The sequence below is a fragment of the Mercenaria mercenaria genome, chromosome 11 (assembly GCF_021730395.1).
Source record: "Mercenaria mercenaria strain notata chromosome 11, MADL_Memer_1, whole genome shotgun sequence".
NCBI classification, from domain to species: domain Eukaryota; kingdom Metazoa; phylum Mollusca; class Bivalvia; order Venerida; family Veneridae; genus Mercenaria; species Mercenaria mercenaria.
In genome coordinates this window covers 81128640-81142980 of record NC_069371.1, presented here as the reverse complement: position 1 = coordinate 81142980, position 14341 = coordinate 81128640, and the positions used below count along the sequence as shown (strand labels likewise).

At 35.6% G+C, this 14341-nt stretch overlaps 1 protein-coding gene across 2 annotated transcripts in view; it reads left to right on the top strand.

Annotated features, from left to right (window-relative positions):
- LOC123531188 (uncharacterized) overlaps positions 1–14341 on the top strand; it is a 59171-nt gene that overhangs the window by 3535 nt on the left and 41295 nt on the right. The window contains exons 2-9 of one of the 2 annotated variants that reach the window (XM_053517909.1): positions 1601–1722; positions 2946–3166; positions 3401–3544; positions 8311–8447; positions 8842–8983; positions 9962–10048; positions 10402–10610; positions 12172–12844. In XM_053517909.1, coding sequence (XP_053373884.1) covers positions 1679–1722; positions 2946–3166; positions 3401–3544; positions 8311–8447; positions 8842–8983; positions 9962–10048; positions 10402–10610; positions 12172–12844 — 1657 coding nt within the window. In that variant the 5' untranslated portion in view covers positions 1601–1678. Of the gene's footprint in view, positions 1–1579; positions 1723–2945; positions 3167–3400; positions 3545–8310; positions 8448–8841; positions 8984–9961; positions 10049–10401; positions 10611–12171; positions 12845–14341 lie in introns of those variants that run through there. The other variant, XM_053517910.1, reaches the window with a different exon arrangement.

The window sequence follows — 14341 nt, the reverse complement described above, 5'->3', positions numbered from 1 at the left end:
TTTTTGTTGCTTCGATTGGGAATTTTTGAACAGCTATTGGGAAAAAATATGCATATTTGCCATTGGGAATGGGGCCGAATTTCGGCCCTGTGGGACACACTGAAAAAGCCCTGATTGATCAAAAAATTATTGATATAATTTATGTTTTAAGAAAGTTTAGACTATTAGAAAAACATCATTGTTTACAAAAGACATTGACGTTCGGTACCTGCCCACCGATCGCTGTCTTATCAGCTCTAAAAGTAGAAAATACATCGGATCTGTATACAAACATGATCTCTCCTATACAGAGCTTTCTACAGTAGAGGTCCCATAGTTAATATGAATACTAAAAATGGTACTTGAAGAGAGTAGTCAAAATAATTCGGTCAGATTGTTTTATATTTATGACTGGCAATCTAACTGTCAAAACTTTGAAGGGCCAAAATAATGGAGGATAAATTACGGTACACAGTCATGTTAAGTTATTGGTTTTATCGCTTGAGCATATTGTCATATAGACGCAGTAAACGTTAATCGTGTAAGGTACATACATTGTCCAACAAATTTGACGCGATCATCATCATCTTCAGTAATCGCCTCACTCTAGAAGAAGAGTATACTCATGATTTGATTAAAATACTGTCGTAGGAAATATTGAGTTATTTTTCTTATGGGCAATATCTCCACTCGCATCAAACACTCAAAAGACCAAAATAGTGGAGGAAATTTCCAATGAAATTTTTATCGCTGACGACGCTTTACATGCTACAGATTTAAATGCCGATTATGTCACGAATTGGCCATAAATTCAAATAAAACTTATGTATATATCAAAAGGTGATTCAGTTCCTCATTGATTTATGTAAAAATTATCAAATAATTTCCACAATTACGAATTATCTGGTGATTTAAACATATGTATGTACTGTACACGATTATTGTTTACGCGTCTACACGCAGTATGCGTAAGCGATAAAACCAATTACTTTACATGACTGTGTACTGTGTTTTATCCTCCATTATTCTGGTACATACATATGGTTAAATCACCAGAAAATTCATAATTTTAGAAATTATTTGATAATTTTTTCATAAATCAATGAGGAATTGAACTCCCATTTGATTGTAAATTTTATTTGCATTTATCTCATATTCGCAACAAAATCAGCATTTAAACCCAAAACGGCAGCAACAAAACTTCATTGGAAAATTCCTCCACTATTTTGGTCTTTCGAGGATTTGACGCGAGTGGAGATATTGCCCATAGGAAGAATAACTTGATATTTCCTAGGATTGTGTCAAATTAGTTGGACATAATGGACCCCTAGTTACTTCCAGTCCAAATAATAGGATGTTTCGGGACAACGTGATAACTTCTAACTGTCTCTGTCCTGTAACATCCAAACTTATTCTGCATATTTCAGTTAGGAAATTCCCAATGAAAACTGCGGGGAACTTCTGGTATATGTACAATGTACATTTGTTATGATTACATCTCTGATAATGAATTTATGTTGACATTAAGCAATTTCCCCGCTGACCTTTTTTGAATGTATAATATTTTGTGTTTTGTTTCTGCAATATAATGTCATCAACAGACCGTTGTGTATTGAAACAGGTGTCAGGGTAGATATCCCCTCACAAGCAGATAAACTTAGATGGTTGTCTAGTTCGCCAGTGGTAAATAACAGAGAAAATGTCAAGTAAAGAGAATATGCCACCAGTCCAGGCAAGGAAAAGGTATGCATTATACAATCCATAAACATTGTGCTTTACTCAGATTGTGTATATTTAATATGCTTAATTTTTATGTATTTTTTCACGAGTTAATAAAAGTAGTATTAATTTCAAATTTATTTTGTCAGAAGGAAACAGACGTTTTATGGTTTCTATTAGCCTAGTATAGTATTAGGCAGTATTACAAAATTTGAAATTTCAGCTTTAAGCTAACATAAGAGAGTCATTCAAAAGGTAGTGCTATAAAGTGATCTAAATCAGACAGTTTGAATAATGTCACATTGTTTGCTGCACTGATAACAATTTTAGTGATAATCTGATATTCACATTATTGCTGGACACAATTGATTCTGCCTTTGTGACCAGTGTAGATCATTATCAGACTGCATGGATGTGCAGGCTGATCATGATCTGCACTGTTTGCTATTCAGCCGGTATCTTTTTGGTAAGCGCTCCTTTAAATAGTTAATGATACTGCCCAAATTGGAAGATGGACAAGTTCATTAAAGAAATTTAGCAGGGTAAGGGTTAATGACATTCGGCAATTTCCACATGTTTGGCAATGAAGCACTCTTCAGACATAAAGAATCTCAAAAGGCTCATTGGTTTCCCTTACAAAAACCTGAGAATGCCGAAACGCAGACATAGAATACATAATTTGCCAATTGACTTTATGGGTCCTCTGCCTACATTGTAAGGGTAGTAAGTAGTTCCAGCTTGGCACTTAACTAGCAGTCAGCATTGTGAAAATTTTCATACTGTTGGTCATAGCAGTTACATGTAATGAATCTTTAAGAACTGAGCAATTCAGTTCATCTTAGACATGATAGAAGTACTTGTAAATTTTGTCTCCTCAACATATACCATAAATCTCATTTAGTGAGTCCGTGGCACAGTGGCCACCAGGTTGGTCTATAACACCAGCGATCCAGGTTAGATTGCAGTTCCTGGCTTTTATCATGACTAGAGTGTTCAATGCTGGGTGATATACTTAGATTGGTACTTTTTACAGCAGTACCATTCTAGACTGGATGCTGGAGAGGTAAAAATGACAGCTGCCATAGGTTCAACTGGGAATAAGTAGTTTCATACATTCTAGATGGGGACTTTTGTTGACCTCCCATTCTAAACAAGAAACTGTTGCCTATCTTTTTAGGACAATTAGGATTGTCAGATGCAGATTAATTTGTATACCTGTTTTGGATGGGTTTTTTTTACAATTTCAGTAAGATTCCTGTTCCACATATACAGCACAACAAGCCTGTCAGGAAAGGAATCAAGCGGGCAGTTTCCCCAAATGCATGTAAGAGTGACCCTAAAAGGTCACCAAGTACGTCAAAGAAATCATCTGCAAAGGATTATGGGAGGTCAGAAACTAGGAATGCTGGTAGTGTGCAGAGAAAAACACTGGGGGAGCTACCATGTGAACAGCGGAAAATAGTAAAAGGTAAAATTAATGTGTAACGTTAATAGTAAAAGCTTGGAAATATTTTTCCTTTGTATGGTTTAAATCCATTTTTCAACCAGTTAATCTAACAATTGATCCTTGATTCTTAACCAGTATTAACTTGTTCCCTGCAAGTAACTGAAAACTTCCCCAGTTTTTTCTACTTCATGCATTATGTACTATAAGGAAAAGCTTGAAATTTAGACTGATTTATCAGACCTTATGTTTTTATAGTTCGCAGAATGGGGAATGAGAATTCATCAACTAAATGTAAGGGTGTGAACATACAACCAAAGATCAAGAAAGGGAACAAGTGCACTACAAGCAGTGTTAGAGATTTTCTTGGAGCAGAGTTTGGTGCTTTACCGGACCAGTCAGGTAAGCTTCCTTGATAATGCTTCCAATAACTGTGGAATCCATGGTTCAGAATTATTAGACTATGCACAGAAGTCTCTGAACCTCAGAATTTCTACAGTTGTCTAGTTCATCTGATTTCTGTCTAGAAATTTTGCAGTGGTTAAGAAACAGTCTTCAAAGACTTGTCTGAAATCTTGTGTTTTTATTAAGGTTTATGTTTTGAAGGTATAGAGTTTAAGAAGGATGTAAAAGTGTCATGTTTTTAATAAGGTTTATGTTTTGTAGGTATAGAGTTTAAGAAGGATGTAAAAGTGTCATGTTTTTAATAAGGTTTATGTTTTGTAGGTATAGAGTTTAAGAAGGATGTAAAAGTGTCATGTTTTAATAAGGTTTATGTTTTGTAGGTATAGTGTTTAAGAAGAATGTAAAAGTGTCATGTTTTTAATAAGGTTTGTGTTTTGTAGGTATAGAGTTTAAGAAGGATGTAAAAGTGTCATGTTTTTAATAACGTTTATGTTTTGTAGGTATAATGTTTAAGAAGGATGTAAAAGTGTCATGTTTTAATAACGTTAATGTTTTGTAGGTATAGTGTTTAAGAAGGATGTGAAAGTGTCATGTTTTTCGTTTATGTTTTGTAGGTATAGAGTTTAAGAAGGATGTGAAAGTGTCATGTTTTTAATAACGTTTATGTTTTGTAGGTATAGAGTTTAAGAAGGATGTGAAAGTGTCATGTTTTTCGTTTATGTTTTGTAGGTATAGAGTTTAAGAAGGATGTGAAAGTGTCATGTTTTTAATAACGTTTATGTTTTGTAGGTATAGTGTTTAAGAAGGATGTAAAAGTGTCATGTTTTAATAACGTTTATGTTTTGTAGATATAGTGTTTAAGAAGGATGTGAAAGTGTCATGTTTTTCGTTTATGTTTTGTAGGTATAGAGTTTAAGAAGGATGTGAAAGTGTCATGTTTTTAATAACGTTTATGTTTTGTAGGTATAGAGTTCAAGAAGGATGTAAAAGTGTCATGTTTTTCGTTTATGTTTTGTAGGTATAGAGTTTAAGAAGGATGTGAAAGTGTCATGTTTTTAATAACGTTTATGTTTTGTAGGTATAGAGTTTAAGAAGGATGTGAAAGTGTCATGTTTTTCGTTTATGTTTTGTAGGTATAGTGTTTAAGAAGGATGTGAAAGTGTCATGTTTTTCGTTTATGTTTTGCAGGTATAGTGTTTAAGAAAGATGTGAAAGTGTCATGTTTTTCGTTTATGTTTTACAGGTATAGTGTTTAAGAAGGATGTAAAAATGTCATGTTTTTAATAAGGTTTATGTTTTGTAGGTATAGTCAGGGCTTAAGCTAGGGAGCGACTTGAGCAAAATAGTCGCTTTGTAGCTCTCCACTTCGCTCTAATCTAACATCAAAGCGAAATTCAAGTCGCCCGATTTTTTTATCCACACTATTGGCCTGTTGACACTTGACTGGAATACACGATGGCATAATTTAAGCTCTGTCTACTTCAGATTATGGAGAAGTGCAAAGGTGACACTTGTTTTGTAAACTGACCGATGATAAACATTTAGCAGTAGGGATTTATATTACATAAGCTTACACATTCTTTTTTGACCATTAGAAAGTATCTTACCGTGTTTGGCTCCAGTAATTTCCTTAAATCCACTTAATTTTACTGGTATTTTTCAAAACCCAAACTTTAAAAACATAATATTATCACTGACACTTTCTGTGACTAAAATAACGTAACTGAAATTTACGCACATTTTGTGATACCTGCCATCAGAAGCTGGGTAAAACCTGTTTGACAACTGTTTCTTTTAATGTGTGCTGACACCAGCATATCAAAGAGACACCAGCAGATCAAAGAAAATGTGTATTCCGTGTGATGTCATAGTGATGTCACTGCTATATTGACATGTATTTAATTCACATACTTGTTATTAAAGTGACTGACTTTGAGTGCATTAGCACTGGGAGCTTGATTTATTTTATTTTTTTTGCTGATATGGAATTAACCTTTTTTAATTGTATTCATATTTAAAGGGTTTTCTTGGTTTGGACAATCATTGCAAGAGTAAAAAAAAACTTGAATTTGCAGTTTAATCACATTAGATTCACAAGGTTAAAAATGATAAGAAAAGAGAATCACTGACATTTTCAGTGAATTTGTTATTTACTTTAAATCAATAGACTTTGTAAACAAAGACAGGGAATAATAAAAATAGTAACGTTATATAAGGCATATTTAGTTCCTTTTTCAGCTTGCATGTCCATGTCATGGTGCTAAAATCTTTCCACGTTTTCCCTAAAATCTCGCCACTTCTCCCTAAAATCTCTCCACTTCTCCCTATCTTACCTGAGGGAGAAGTGACTTCTCCCTAAATTCTAAGCCTAGCTTAAGCCCTGGGTATAGTGTTTAAGAAGGATGTGAAAGTGTCATGTTTTTCGTTTATGTTTTGTAGGTATAGAGTTTAAGAAGGATGTGAAAGTGTCATGTTTGTCATGTTTTTCGTTTATGTTTTGTAGGTATAGAGTTTAAGAAGGATGTAAAAATGTCATGTTTTTAATAACGTTTATGTTTTGTAGGTATAGGGTTTAAGAAGGATGTGAAAGTGTCATGTTTTTCGTTTATGTTTTGCAGGTATAGTGTTTAAGAAGGATGTGAAAGTGTCATGTTTTTCGTTTATGTTTTGCAGGTATAGTGTTTAAGAAGGATGTGAAAGTGTCATGTTTTTCGTTTATGTTTTGTAGGTATAGAGTTTAAGAAGGATGTAAAAATGTCATGTTTTTAATAAGGTTTATGTTTTGCAGGTATAGTCAGGGCTTAAGCTAGGGAGTGACTTGAGCGAAATAGTCGCTTTGTAGCTCTCCACTTCGCTCTAATCTAACATCAAAGCGAAATTCAAGTCGCCCGATTTTTTTATCCACACTATCGGCCTGTTGACACTTGACTGGAATACACGATGGCATAATTTAAGCTCCGCCTACTTCAGATTATGGAGAAGTGCAAAGGTGACACTTGTTTTGTAAACTGACCGATGATAAACATTTAGCAGTAGGGATTTATATTACATAAGCTTACACATTCTTTTTTGACCATTAGAAAGTATCTTACCGTGCTTGGCTCCAGTAATTTCCTTAAATCCACTTAATTTTACTGGTATTTTTCAAAACCCAAACTTTAAAAACATAATATTATCACTGACACTTTCTGTGACTAAAATAACGTAACTGAAATTTACGCACATTTTGTGATACCTGCCATCAGAAGCTGGGTAAAACCTGTTTGACAACTGTTTCTTTTAATGTGTGCCGACACCAGCATATCAAAGAGACACCAGCAGATCAAAGAAAATGTGTATTCCGTGTGATGTCATGGTGATGTCACTGCTATATTGACATGTATTTAATTCACATACTTGTTATTAAAGTGACTGACTTTGAGTGCATTAGCACTGGGAGCTTGATTTATTTTATTTTTTTTTGCTGATATGGAATTAACCTTTTTTAATTGTATTCATATTTAAAGGGTTTTCTTGGTTTGGACAATCATTGCAAGAGTAAAAAAAAACTTGAATTTGCAGTTTAATCACATTAGATTCACAAGGTTAAAAATGATAAGAAAAGAGAATCACTGACATTTTCAGTGAATTTGTTATTTACTTTAAATCAATAGACTTTGTAAACAAAGACAGGGAATAATAAAAATAGTAACGTTATATAAGGCATATTTAGTTCCTTTTTCAGCATGCATGTCCATGTCATGGTGCTAAAATCTTTCCACGTTTTCCCTAAAATCTCGCCACTTCTCCCTAAAATCTCTCCACTTCTCCCTAATCTTACCTGAGGGAGAAGTGACTTCTCCCTAAAATCTAAGCCTAGCTTAAGCCCTGGGTATAGTGTTTAAGAAGGATGTGAAAGTGTCATGTTTTTCGTTTATGTTTTGTAGGTATAGTGTTTAAGAAGGATGTGAAAGTGTCATGTTTTTCATTTATGTTTTGCAGGTATAGTGTTTAAGAAGGATGTGAAAGTGTCATGTTTTTCATTTATGTTTTGCAGGTATAGTGTTTAAGAAGGATGTGAAAGTGTCATGTTTTTCGTTTATGTTTTGTAGGTATAGAGTTTAAGAAGGATGTAAAAATGTCATGTTTTTAATAACGTTTATGTTTTGTAGGTATAGAGTTTAAGAAGGATGTGAAAGTGTCATGTTTTTCGTTTATGTTTTGCAGGTATAGTGTTTAAGAAGAATGTGAAAGTGTCATGTTTTTCGTTTATGTTTTGCAGGTATATGGTTTAAGAAGGATGTGAAAGTGTCATGTTTTTCGTTTATGTTTTGTAGGTATAGTGTTTAAGAAGGATGTGAAAGTGTCATGTTTTTCGTTTATGTTTTGTAGGTATAGTGTTTAAGAAGGATGTGAAAGTGTCATGTTTTTCGTTTATGTTTTGTAGGTATAGAGTTTAAGAAGGATGTGAAAGTGTCATGTTTTTCGTTTATGTTTTGCAGGTATAGTGTTTAAGAAGGATGTGAAAGTGTCATGTTTTTCGTTTATGTTTTGTAGGTATAGTGTTTAAGAAGGATGTGAAAGTGTCATGTTTTTCGTTTATGTTTTGTAGGTATAGAGTTTAAGAAGGATGTAGAAGTATCATGTTTTAATAAGGTTTATGTTTTGTAGGTATAGAGTTTAAGAAGGATGTAAAAGTGTCATGTTTTTAATAAGGTTTATGTTTTGTAGGTATAGTGTTTAAGAAGAATGTAAAAGTGTCATGTTTTATTTTATGTTTGCAGGTATAGAGTTTGAGAAGGATGATTCTGCTCTACAGAGTATTCTGGATGAGACCGGGATACAGTATAAAGAGCCTCAACCTGGGAACCAGCATGCAGCATCCAAATTTACAAGGCATACTTTAGCAGCAGTACCAAAGGTATAGTAACAGTTTTTACACACTTTATAATTCATTATTTTAATTTTACTGTTATTAAGAGCATTATCTGATATATCATAGTAAAAGATATGATGCTTTTTGAGCCACTGTTATTATTTGAATCCAAATCTTAGGGGGATTTTACCGGGATAAGCTGATAAAATTTTTGTCAGGGGATGCCTGCCATAGGCTGAATGACTCCATATTCATTTCTTACAAAATCAGAGTTAAAAAAAAATATTTTCTGAAGATCAGGATGGGATCTAACTAAAGTTGTTCTGTTACTTACAGCTCAGAATTTTAAGTCAAGAGATATGTCCAACATTAACAAGTAGGAAGTGTAGAGTCAACACAGTATCATATCTTATTTATTTTAATTGTCTTGATCTTTTAGCCTCAGAGACAGTCAGCAGCACCCTCTAGGGTTAAAGCGTGTGTAGAAGACTTCCGTAAAGTATGTGATGATTTTATAAATCGTACAGCTAGTAAACAGCCAGACCCAAAACGTCAGTGCAGAGAAGCCGGTTTCAGGAATGGTAAATGTTTTAGTAGACTTCCATTATGATATCAGGGCCTGAAATGAAAGGTGTTTTGTTTGCATACAAACCTTATGATCTTAAACTAAGTTCTTTTCCTCGTTTATGTTTTTAGTTCTTACAGCATTTTATGGATGATATTAAATAAAAAATATTAAAATTTTGTTATTTGATAACAGGCAAAACTAGTTTACTTTCAAAATGTAAAAAAATGATGAAAATGAAGTTCAAAAATGGTCATGGTTGAAGTAAATAAAGTAGCAAGTCCTCACATACCCTACCCTAAATGTTCATATGACATTAAGTGCATTTTGCAGGACATAATTTCAAGAATTCTTAGTTATGCAAACTTTTTGCCAAAGACTTCTCAAATCTGTGATTTAGGGGAAGGGCAGAGGCAGCCTGAATCAGGATTAAAGCAATGAGTTGAATTTTACACCAAATTGACAAAAAGTCTTGTATGGCAATCTGGAATGAAGCAGTTAATAAAAGATATTGTGTCAATTGCACTACAGTATGATATTTTATCAGCTTGTTAAAAGTTTAATACATGGAACTTCTTTCAGAAAGTATGTGTTTAGACCATTCATCTATTCCTCAGCGGCTGGTTGGTTTAGGCCACTTGCTTTGAATCACTTGCCCCTTGCATCTATGGGTTTGAGCCTGCTCTTTTAGTCATGTGAGCCATCCAGGTGGCTTCCCAAGGGATGGTGGTTCTACCCAGGTAGCCATTTCCAACCCGCGTGCTTGTCTGTGCCTTCAGTACCCAGTTAGGCGTTTCCACCATTAGAAGCTGGAAACTCTCTGTATGACATGAGTTGGCGTGACTTAAAACCCAACTAACAAACAAAACCATCTCTGTTTCATGCCAGGAAGTTGTTGATTAGATTGAGATGTTATATTTGCACTGATAGCAGCATGGCAAGAGTAACTTGAACTGACTTTGTCAAAAACAAACTTTTTTACTGTTGATTTCAGAAGATAATTTCAACATGAAGCTGACTCCATCAAAGACAGATTTCTGCACAAAATATGGAGTAGAGAAGAGTGTTACGTTTCAAGGAGGTAAAGTTTGTACCCCTTGTTTTAGAAGTTAAAACCACAAACCCCAGCTTTATTACACACTTGAAAAAGAATTGTCATTATTAGAACTTTTTTTCTGACTTGAATTGTATGCAGCTTACTTCTGGATTAGATACCAAACTTAGAATGAAAAATTTTTGTGAGTTATACATACTGATTCCACCTTGCTAATGATTATACCCATGTGCCTGCCAGTGTCTGAAATAATGTCTGCATGGGCACCTTGGGTATTCCTTCACCTTTAAAGCTGGAATGTTTCACTTTGACCTAAAACATAATGGTTGCAAGTTAAATTTGCCATTTACACTTGCATAAGTTATTAATGTATATTTCAGTCACACCTGGATTGACATCCCGTCAGAGTTTACCAGGCAGGACAAGGGTTCGACCCCCGGATCCTTTTGTTGTTCCAGGCAGGTGTAGTATGGCTGCACAGACTCCAAGAAGACTTGCTAAGGTTGGAGAGGAGGAAGAACCTGCAGGGACACTAGGTCGTACTAGTTTGGCACCACAAACACCACTCCGTATCCTAAAGAAAGTGAAGGTCTGTTTACAGAGGTTTATTTTGTAAATACTCAAAGAAAATATAAATTCATGTGAAATTAAGATGTTTCAAATTTTTACACCAGGTGACTATACACAGAAGTATGGAGCCAAAAGTTTCCATAGAATGGACATACAATGATTTATATTTACGCTGCTTTTGCATTCACAAAGATAAACCTATATAACCTCATGTGTTTACAATTTCTTATGAAGTCACATGGCTATGACGTCACATAATAGAGGAAGCATTTTAGAGGCAATAACGTTCAGTTAGTTACAATTGTTTACATATATAATGTCACCACACAAGATACAAGCATTTTACTGGACATAACCAATGGAAAGTGTGCGTTGTGACCTGACCTTAGAATGTTTGATATCTTGTATGTGTAGCTATGAGTTGACAATTTTGTTGTTTCAGATCAATAATTTCAGAAGTGCAATACCGTCAGTTTCAATAACATACTGGTAACACACGTTTACATGTTATAATATCTGCAGATTGTTTGAAGATGCCTCCAAGGGCAAGTGGTTAAGATCGCTGACTTCTAACCACTTACCCCAAACAAATGTGGGTTTAAAACCTCACCTGGGTCTAGAATTCTTCATTTGAGGAAGCTATCTAGCAGAATTATGGAAGGTCTATGGTTCTACCCAGATGACTGCCCGTTACGAAATAATGCCTAGAAGGACACCTTGCCTTTTCCTGCACCACCAAAACTGGAAAAGTTGCCATATGACCTGAATTGTGGCCGTGTGACTATGAACCCAACAAAATTCAATCAGTCGGCAGGTTGGTTGGTGCTTGAGCCTTGTAGGGAACCAACAAATCCCTGGGAATTCTACAGATGCTGTACCACAAAACAAACATGTGTTGATGCTATTCTAGCATATTAACCCTTATCATGCTGTACACAATTGATTCTGCCTTTGCGACCAGTGTAGATCATGATCAGCCTGCACATGCAGTCTGATCAGGATCTGCACTGTTCGCCGTTCAGTCAGTATCACTTTGGTAAACACCCCTTTTAACAGTAAATGATACTGTCCAAATTTAAAGATAGACCAGTTCATTATAGAAATTTAGCAGGGTAAGGGTTAAGGAAAGTGGATGCACGATGCAGTAATTTCTATTTGGTAATGAAATAAATTGTTGTGTTTAAAGTATGTGTGGATCCTACACACTTTCAACATTTTTGTTTAAAGTATGTGTGGATCCGACACACTCAACATTTGTGTTTAAAGTATGTCCGGATCCTACACACTTTCAACATTTTTGTTTAAAGTATGTGTGGATCCTACACACTCAACATTCGTGTTTAAAGTATGTCCGGATCCTACACACTTTCAACATTTTTGTTTAAAGTATGTGTGGATCCGACACACTCAACATTTGTGTTTAAAGTATGTCCGGATCCTACACACTTTCAACATGCCCATTTATGTCATATAGAAATGTGATCTACTGAACTGATTCTGTGTTTAATGAAATTTCAAGATACTACATTGTCAATGTCAAAAAAAAAGTACCGCACTAAAAGATTGCATTGTTGTTTCAGAATGTTGATGATGGCCTTCAGTCACAGAAGGAGACTGGTTCGGCTAATAGATGTAGTCTTCAGCACCAAACACCGGGTCGAGTCAGCCTTTTGGGCCAAACACCAGGTAGAATCAGTCTGTCAGCTCAGACACCAGGCCGCATGAGTCTTTCTGCTCAAACACCAGGTCGTGTAAGCCTGTATGCACCGACTTCAGACAGAACCAGTCTTGCTCCACAAACTCCAGCCAGAGTCAGTTTGTGTGATAATATTGGTAATGTTCCGAGTGTCCAAAATGCGAGACTGTTTAGTCTGACAGCTCAGCCCCCTGGTCGGGTCAGTCTTTCAGCACAAAAACCAACACAGCAAGCTCAGAACAACTTTGTCCTTTCTAACCAAGGAAGACTGAGTCTTGCTGCCCAAACACCAGGTCGGGTCAGTTTGTCTGCAGGACAAAACCCTGTCTCCAAGAGAGTTAGTATAATAGAACAGACCCCAGGGAGAGTGAAGAAACCCAACCAGTCGACCGAACATGGAACAGACAGAATAAACACACAAGTAGATGATCAAAATATTTGTGAAAATCTTGCAAGAAAATTTGCGATGCAGTCACCTGAGAACAAAGAGAATAAGATTGACAAAGAGAAGCAAAGCGAAAATATGTTATTTAGTGGAGGCAAAGAAAGTCAAACAGGTTTGTTAAGCTTTACTGTGTTCTTTATTTTACAGCACAGGTTTTCATTTGAAGTTTGTGCACTTTTAGTTCTTACCTCAAGGAATGAATCACAGTCTTGTTGTTTTCAATGAAGTGTGTTGATAAGTAACAGTTCTCTCTGCCCTCTAAAAAGAGTCTGAAATCATTCGTTCTCCACCACTCATGCATGTGGAGAAGTCTGAAATCATTCATCCTCCACCACTCCTGCATGTGGAGAAGTTTGCAATGTTATAGAGTAGGTCAGTACAGGTACTGGAACACAAGTTAAGCTAACTGCCTGCCACAAGATAAGTGATATACACTGTTGAAATAAACTCAGACAAACAAAGAAGTCTCTGCCCTTACTTTAAAAACTATTTTTAGCTCCACTATATTAAGTACATGGAGAGGTTCTTACTTGAATTCTGATACAGTTCTGTTCCGTGTCTAAATCTGGTTAAGTTTGATGCTTATAAGTCTCAGTCATCTCTGTACAATTAACTATGATGAAGATATGTGATATCACTTGTTCAAGAACAATCTTCACTAATTAAAGAATTATATCATGCAAGAAGGCTCTCAAGACAGATTATATCCTACAGACAGTCCTCCACTAGACAGATTAATATCACATAAGACAAGTCCTTCACAGACAGATTATAATATCACTTACAAGTCAAGCCCTCCCAGACAGATTATAATATCACTTAAAAGGTTAAGCCCTCCACAGACAGATTATATCCCATACAAGACAAGTCCTCCACAGACAGATTAATATCACATACAAGTCAAGCCTCCACAGACAGATAATCACTAAAGTCAAGCCTCCACAGACAGATTTAATATCACATACAAGTCAAGCCCTCCAGACAGATAACATACAAGAAGCTCCACAGCAGATTATAATATCACTTACAAGTCAAGCCTCCACAGACAGATTGTAATATCACATACAAGTCAAGCTCCACACAGATAATCACTAAAGCAGCCTCCACAGACAGATTGTAATATCACATACAAGTCAAGCCCTCCACAGACAGATTGTAATATCACATACAAGTCAAGCCCTCCACAGACAGATTCTAATATCACATACAAGTCAAGCCCTCCACAGACAGATTCTAATATCACTTACAAGTCAAGCCCTCCACAGACAGATTCTAATATCACTTACAAGACAAGCCCTCCACAGACAGATTGTAATATCACTTACAAGACAAGCCCTCCACAGACAGATTGTAATATCACTTACAAGACAAGCCCTCCACAGACAGACTATAATATCACATACAACTCAAGCCCTCCACAGACAGACTATAATATCACATACAACTCAAGCCCTCCACAGACAGATTGTAATATCACTTACAAGTCAGGCCCTCCACAGACAGATTGTAATATCACTTACAAGTCAAGCCCTCCACAGACAGATTACAATATCACTTACAAGTCAAGCCCTCCACAGACAGATTGTAATATCACTTACAAGTCAAGCCC